We start from the raw sequence: 8,425 nt of genomic DNA on the forward strand, positions 1-8,425 counted from the left end.
CTGTCCCTGTCTGTGTCCCTGTCCGTGTCCCTGTCCGTGTCCGTGTTCGTGTCCATGTCCCTGTCCCTGTCCCTGTCCGTGTCCCTGTCCCTGCCCCTGTCCCTGTCCGTGTCCCTGTCTGTGTCCCTGCCCCTGTCCCTGTCCGTGTCCCTGTCCCTTTCCCCATCCCTGTCACTGTCCCTGTCCCTGTCCCCGGCCGCGCTGAGCCGGCAGCAGCCCACGGGAGGAACTGCATTAATAACAGCGCTCCGATTAGACTGCACAGGGATTTCGATAGAAGTGGTAATGATTATGGACTCCGAATTTCTTAATTCCAGATATTTTCTTTGTAAAAATAGGACCCTTCAAAACGTTGAGAATGAAATCAGTATTTTGAATGCATGCCGATAGTCAGTGAAAATCCATTGCAAACTTCTGGCTGGCTTTTTTTTCCCCTTAAAATTCTCTTTTTCCATGTAGTAGCTGGACTCTCATTTCTGGTGTGTGGTGGAGCAAACAGCTACAATTAGGTGGTCACTAATGCTCACTTGATTGATACCTGCAAGTCCATTTTGCCCATTTCTTTTGTGTCCTGGATGAGGAGCATGCTTGCCAATGGCTGTGCCTCCATTTGCCTTCTTTGGCACATTGGTCAGCTCTATGTGTTCCGATGTGCACAGTAAAGCAGTTCAGAYTCTGTCCACTGCAAAGCTACCTGTCAGGTAGTTCTCTGTCCTCCAAACTGTTCTCTGCCAATATTCCAAACCAGGCAATTCAATGAAAACTGTCTCATGCTGATAATCATCCTTGCCTGTACCACATTATTCTACCAAGACTATGGCAAAGTTTGTCCATGTTCTGCTTGGGATAAATTATCAGTGCAGTGGCCATTCAGAGTGTTATGATTAGAATAATGATTCCATAAAGCMGGAAGAGTTTAGCTCTGTCTCATTGGAAATTTTGCTGCTGTACAGAAATGAGAGTGCATTCATGAGGATTAGCCAGGTGTGAAAAATGTTCTGGTATGTCTTACATTACCTTTTCTGTAAAATTCCTGTGTAACTACCTTTTGAATTTTCCTCATAACGTTTGTGATTTAGAAAAYTGTCAGAGTCCAAAGAAAAATTTTGTTCAAAGCACAAACTTTGAGGGTGCTTTTCTGTCTGAAGAAATGCATTGYAATTCTATGCAGTGTAAAAACTAACGCCTACAGTGTCATTTATTCTGAGAAAGCATGTTTTTCACATAATAGACAAGGTGAAGAAGAATTTAAAAGAAAGTATTCCCAGTGACACATTCCCAAAGAAATACTGATTAAAAGCCTAACTTACATAATTGGTATTATTTATTCTCTTCACTAGTACTTACTTTAATGACTTTAGAAAGTTTTAACTGAATGTTTACAAAAGGATGTCAAATGATCTTACTGAGAAATTTTTCGATCTCTTCTAGGGTATTCCTGGTACGTGATAGCCAAAGTAACCCCAAAACATTTGTATTGTCACTGAGTCATGGATTAAAAATAAAACATTTTCAAATTGTACCAGTAAGTAAGTTTTTTCAGTTTATATATGGAGTTGTAAAACCAAACAGTTGAATGACTGTTATAGAATATGAATGGATTTTTTTCTTCTTTTGCTGTTTTATGGAAGATGTGAACATCATACCTGTATCACTAAATATAATTAGGATTCTTTAGCAGACTTGGACATTTTTGAGCTTTGCTGTTTGGTTTGTTCTAAAGCTTGACTAGTATTATGAAATCCTAAAAGGTTTCTTGAAAAACTAAACAAATCTATTTCAACTGGAATAGAAGCAGCCTTGATGGCATGAAAATAATGTACTAATAGAGTTCATGTTCCCTTTTATCTTTTCAGTATATGCACAATTCTTAGTCATCTGTTTTRGACTGCTTATGACATGTCTACATATCTCACTCTTCTGTTCAGSATAGTTTCAGTGTGTATAGTCAAACATATTTTATTGACCTCTCTTCTTGTTACTGTGGTATATTCATGTTCAGGTCTCCTTCAGGGGGACAAAAAAATCCTTATTTAGTCCAGCTGCTTTATAGGTAAGCTGAAATTTCCTAAGCTGAAATCATATTTCTGTTAATTTTCATTGAACATGCTATCCAGTTCTCTGCCAGAATGGTCAGCCATCCCCATTGCTTCCACTCTTTCACTCTGTCAGAGGCTTATGTGGGTCTCTTTACTTCTCCTTCTCTTGAGATGAGAAACACTAGAACATTATTTGTTTCAGCAACAGAAACTTAACATAACTGAGCAGACCCAGAGCTTTTTCATCTCTCTTCACAAGAATCTTTCTTCCAGACCACATCATACTCTAGCTCATTGTATCTTCCTGCTGAATTTCTAGCAGATTCTGCTGTTTCTCAGTAGAAATTGGTCAAGTGGCCCTTTTTTTTTTGTTTTTGATCTGTTCATTCTCTATGATCATTCACCAAATTTCTATATAACTAACTACAGCTTGCAGCTGATATCCTCCCCTAAAAGGTGTTCATGTATAATAAAACTGAAGCATTATTTGAGAGGGGGAAAGAAGTGGGTCAGTGTTAGCTAAAAACATTGCCCAGGATTTTGTTGTGTTTAGGTACAGACAATGGAGGAGTCCTTCATCCAAAAATGATATCTGTGCCCTGGATCCCATGTGAATACCAACATATGATCTGTGATAGGAACCCCAGGTGTAAGATTCTCTATGCATCCATTGACTGTAGTCACTTCTAATATTTCCTTTGGTATAAGTGTTGTGTGGTTTAGAAAACCTTCTGAATGCCATATAAGGAGTGTACAAGTCTWCTTCATTGGGATGTCCTACAGCTCTCAAATTTAAGAGACCACTTTTTCTTCCTCTTTMTTCCTTCAGGAAGCAGACCCTCTCTTCTCTAACTGCAGTTATCTTCAGTTTCCTCTGAGATGGATGATTCTCTTCTTTACTTCAAAAGACTGTGCTAAAACCTTGCTCTCCTGTTGTGGGATCTTGGGAGGAACCAGGAATTCTTTGTTTTTAAATAATTGTSTACAGACTTGGGTTACATTTTGTATGCTCTTCGTTTAGAAGACCTGTACCACCTCACAGTGAAACTTGATTTACTTGAAGGAAATGCTTTTGATTTTTTTTTTTAAGTAAAACAATTTCTCCTAGTAACCAGGAAAAAAAAAAAAATCTGTGATGAGAACAGCTTAATCCAGAGAGAGTATGTCAGTATGGAAGCTGTTGGTCTGCCAAATATTGGCATAKTTCAGTTCCTTTCTGTCAGTTTCTGGTTGCATTCAGTACCCTCATGCCATTCTCAATACCYTGTTTTTGCTAGAACAGTGCTCTTTAAAGAGTTCAGAAAATGGTTGTGTGAGGGAGGRAGGGTTTTGGTTCCAGTTGCTGCTGATCTAAATGAGGTGATCATTTTTGAAGAAACAAGGCATTTTGTATTACTGTAGTAAATTCATATCTTCCTAGTTGGAGACCAGAGTTACATGTTTGAATTTCGAATTCTACTGTTCTTCTAAACTCTTACCTGTTTCTAGCCATTGAAAGGGCAAACTTTCCTTCTTAAATGTAAATAAATACATGTCATTTGGAAAGCATTTTACAAGGAAAAAACAATTCAATCTCTAAAGGAATTATTTTTCTCTGGTGTTTTAGGTGGCTTCAGGTTATACTGCAGTTAAAAATGTCTCCTTTTAGACAGGGTATGTAGCCTGCTAGTTCAAGCTTCACCCATGTTAACAGGTRCCTCGTGCTAACACTGGTAATCTGTGCTTCAGGTATTGCAAGTGTGTAGTAGGGAATTGATTGTAAAAAGTTCAAAAGGAAACCTTTGGGATACATTTGGGATCCTGTACTGTGAAAATAGGAGAGCTTTTTAGTTTAAAGGTGTTTTCCAGCCTTAATACTCTGAGCTGATACAAGTTCACTTTAGTTTGTTATATCCTGAAATTTCGTCCACATGGAAGATGAAGTTCTGGGACTGAAGGTACACAGTTCTGGGACTGTCTTTTTCTCATAAATGTTCTTTCATAACAGCCTTGGCTTGCAGGAGTTGTTGGGTTCTTGGGTAACAGAACTTTGACAAGARTTTTTACTTTGCAAAATATTGATAGCTTTAGAATTAGCAATCTGTCTGATATTCATTTAAAGGTTTAGAATTAACTTGTTAGGAGGATAACAGACATTTGAATTGTTAACTCTCCCTTGTCTGCAGTGTGTTGGCAGGAAAATTGCATACATRAAGGAAGTTCAATGAATTATAATCCGTTTTCAGGTTCTTGGCTGGAGCACARGAATTTACACATTCACACACTGGTAATTCCTTAACTAGCAGTGTTGACCAAAGTCTGAGAACAAAGAAATTACAAACTGCTTCCAGACATTGTAGAAAGGGGTAGAATAACCAGGAGTCATAAGCAGTTCAACAGCTGCTTCAGATAAAACATCTCAATTAAAGGTAAGACAGCTAATCATACCTTCTCCCTGCCCCTGTATTCAAGTAGGGTAGTTGCATCCTTCCCTAGCACACCATCTGCTACTCCGTGCTAGCCCTACTTCAAGATCTTCTGTTCACTACTCTTTCAATCATGTAAAGTACCTTTTCTCCCTCTTCTTTTTAAACACAGTTTAAGYAAGTTTTTTTCTATATTTACATGAATACCAATTAGTCACTATTGCACTAATCCTCTTGATATTAGACATAGCAGCAGTAGAGGAATTAAATCAAGAAATTATATAGTCAGTAGGGCAAAATGAATTGTTCAAGAGATAACATTCAGTAACTTAGAAGAGGGAAATAGTGCAAATTTTTAAGCATCTAAAAATCAAAAGGAATCTTTCAAGGTATCTTTTGAAGTTTCTCCTTTCTCTTCTGCATCTGTGCTAATAGGTGTGTTTGGAGCTGCAGCAATTCTTCCTCCGAAAGCAAAGAACATCCTACTAGAGCAAGCATGTTACTCTTGTGATGGGCAGTGTCTTGTGTAGCTAATAGCACCCAGCACACCACTGCACTGGTGTGTAGCCTCATCACACCTTACAGAAGTTGAAATCTTTGAGTAACTTCAAACTTGGTTGTTTCCTGTCCTCTGTAAGAACTCAGGGTTCATATTAACTTCAGCTATCATTCCAAAGCAAAGGCATGAAGTAGTATTCTTAATGCAGATAGAATCTTCCTATACTTATTTAACTGTTCTTCCCTTTTAGGTGTGTACTTGAACTTAAAGAATACATTGTTTTTCTGTTGTTGATTTTTCATGTTGGTATGAATGATCATTGTATTCTTCCTGCTTAAAGTAGTCATAAGATTATGAATATATTGGTCTACAAKAACATTTCTCAAAAAAATATTCCAGTCAGAAAGAAATACCATAGCAAAAGAGAATTTTATTCAATCTTGTTTTTCCATTTTTACAGTTGGAAGATGATGGGAAGCTGTTCTATACCCTTGATGATGGYCATACCAGATTTACTGATCTCATCCAGCTAGTGGAATTCTACCARCTTAATAAAGGAGTACTGCCTTGCAAGTTAAAACACTATTGTGCACGAATTGCTCTTTAACCAAAGCATTTGTTGTTTCATCAGAGGGAGAGGAAGATAATAGTATGCTTTTTCCCCTAAAGGCAATTTGCATAGTAAAGAGGGGGAAACAAAACCCATTACATTGTAAAGATTCTATGTTTAAGCTGCAAAAAAAAAAAAAAATTTATATTCTATGTAGATAAGAACTTTGCTTTGTGATTGTCACAGCAAAATTGATTTTATGGTTTGGAAAAAATGTTATTTCCAATGTAATTCTTTAGTGTTGTCTTGGACTTTTTTGAGTTTTTTTTCAACTGAAAACAGTTTTGAAACATATTGTGTAACTCCTAAAAAATATAACTGAAGGAAGATCTTTGTTCTTAGGTTTAAACTTTTTTCTCTATAAATGTTTCTCATAATTTCTGTTCATCACATAAAAGAATAACATTTACTGTGGAGAGGATAAGAAGTTGAACTGCACATTTTATTTATAAATAAAATGAATAAATATTTTGCACTATATTTTTGAATGCTACTTTGAGGATTATCATATCCAAAAAGTGAAAAATCATTAAAACCACTTATAACTGCTCAGTTGTATTGAGTTGTGCTATTCTTCTTGTAATATTTTAAAGGATTTTTTTCCTCTAATCTAATTACTAAATCTACATCTTTATGCAGGGGGCTGGAGTGTCACTTGMTTGGCTGTGAAATGTATAAACATGCATAAATTATTATGTAGTGCGTAATGTGGTTTACTGTATACCTATAAACTCTGACACAAAGAGAGRCAGAAAGACCTGTTAAGTACATGGMTCTTTGTGCAGTTGAGGAGGGAATCMATTTCAATTGCCCTTAAAAAATAAAGGTAATGTTATAATAGCTGCAAATTGCCAATAATTTACAATACTAACAAATAAAGATAAATACAGTGGACTTTGCTGAAAACCTCATGAAAGTGTATTTGCAGTCAGCTTATTTTATTATTTATCACAAAATAAAAGTGTCAGTGTAGCTACCAGTCAAGCAGTGTTTACAGATTACCAAGTATCTAATGTTCCAGCTGCTGTGACAGTAGGCCAAGTCACATTTTGGACCACAGCATTAGAAATAATTTTGGTATTTGTGTTTTGAAAGAGAGTTGATACTGTCACATCCTTGAACAAAAACTCGAGTGGAATGGGACTTGGACTGAAAGAGGCATCCCTGTCCTGATGCTTTGCTCTCCAAGAGGTTTTTATGAGGGTTCAGGACATTGCCCTGGATATCTTTACATAGGGTAAAGGCTRGAATAAAAGTGATGTTTGAAGATGGGCCATCACATTAACTCCAGCTCCCCCTTCTTGTGCTTGCTTGGGTTCCGTGGCTGTCAGGCATAGCAGCTGCTCTTCTGTAGGAGTTGGTGAAGGAGGCCTGGGCGAGGGATGGAGAAAGTGAGCCCCGAGGCACAGCAGTGGCAGGAGGTGTCAGCTGCCAAGGTCGTGTGGATGGAAGCATTAGAGCAGTGTGGTAACTGCAGCCTATGGTTTTGTTATTGTGCATCTCTGGAAGGCAGGCATAAYAACATAATACTGTGATACTTCATTTACCGACCTGATCCGCACATCCCTGACCTTTTCCTCTGGTATGCAAATGCAGTTTTTAAAGCTCATTAAAAAAGCAACTCTTCCTAATGTGTACCAAAGATGCAACATATGTGATGCTGCTGAAGCTCATTAYATAAGGAAAGCCTTTTAAAACTCTTTACAGTCTAATAAATGTAACTCTTAAACYTCAAGCATAATTTCAAATTGTACTTAAAAAAATTAAAACCTCTTCAGGTTTGGTTTAATAATGTGATTATGTCTCAGGTAATTTTATTTCAGATATTGGTGTAGAATGAGGAGAAACATTCTCTGTATCCCCTTTTTTATAGTCATCTCTTGACAAATGTGTTGTCTATTGTAGTCCATTTCTACYTGGACAGGTGAAAGCTTTTCTGTAATTTTATTTGTATTTGTGTATGTGTGCTTCACAGAGAAGCCAACTGCTCATTGAGTGAGTACCTGTCATCTTTGGACTGATCAGAAAAGCAGAGTGTAGGGATTGTCACATGGTGGAGAGACATCAACCATCAAGAAACTTTGCCTGTTTTTTCAGTTTTTGTTTCACAAGTGAAATTGAAAAAACCCCAGAAAATAAAACTAAACCAGAATAATAATTAAAAAAACCCAAATAAAATGAAGTATTGCTTAATGAACATGGGATTTGGATATTTGAAAATTTTTAACGGTCAAGAATTCAAAACTTTTTTACACTGTAAAGCATTTCCTCCTGCATTTTGACATCTCTCTTAATTAAAATCTAAACTGAAATCTTGCTGAGAATACCTAATCTCTTTTATATGAATGTGCATATCTTTCCTGAATTCTGTGGGTTTTTGTGACTATGYCAGAAAAAAAMCCCAGTAAAAYGAATAAAATCTAGTTTGRTGATTAAATGACTTCACAGACTACCTCCTTGTTTGAGTATTACTGAAGAAACAAACATGAAGGATGTAAAAGCAAAGAACCAAACACCAACACTCAAAAATCAAATGTTCTGATATCCCAGACTACTTCCAGATGTACTAAAAGGTACAAGTGGTTGATATGTGAGTTTCAAGATCCTTRCTAGTAGCCAGTCAGAAAAAAACAGCAGGGAATTTCTACGAGATGGCCCAGGCAGGATATGTCTGACCAAAAAGTTCTTTGGGGGTGTAGGCAATGCTATTTAAACAAAATTTCAGTGTGTTAACTGTCACTTCTAATTACGAATACTACACTTTGGTGCCCACCTTCACAAAGAAAGTTGGCTAATCAGGAGCTGTTAACAGCTCAGGAAGAAATCAGTACTATTTTGGGCAAGCCAGTCTATCCATCTCCAACATTTGCTT

At 37.0% G+C, this 8,425-nt stretch overlaps 1 protein-coding gene across 1 annotated transcript in view; it reads left to right on the forward strand.

Moving 5' to 3' along the window:
* GRB14 (growth factor receptor bound protein 14) overlaps positions 1–7,930 on the forward strand; it is a 73,449-nt gene extending 65,519 nt beyond the window's left edge. The window contains exons 14-15 of the mRNA XM_057371685.1: positions 1,432–1,525; positions 5,404–7,930. Coding sequence (XP_057227668.1) covers positions 1,432–1,525; positions 5,404–5,550 — 241 coding nt within the window. The 3' untranslated portion in view covers positions 5,551–7,930. The remainder of the gene's footprint in view (positions 1–1,431; positions 1,526–5,403) is intronic.
* The last annotated feature ends 495 nt before the right edge of the window (positions 7,931–8,425 follow it).

Source organism: Malurus melanocephalus, unplaced genomic scaffold (assembly GCF_030028575.1).
Source record: "Malurus melanocephalus ecotype Western Australia unplaced genomic scaffold, MMel_1.1 scaffold_155, whole genome shotgun sequence".
Taxonomy (NCBI): Eukaryota; Metazoa; Chordata; class Aves; order Passeriformes; family Maluridae; genus Malurus; species Malurus melanocephalus.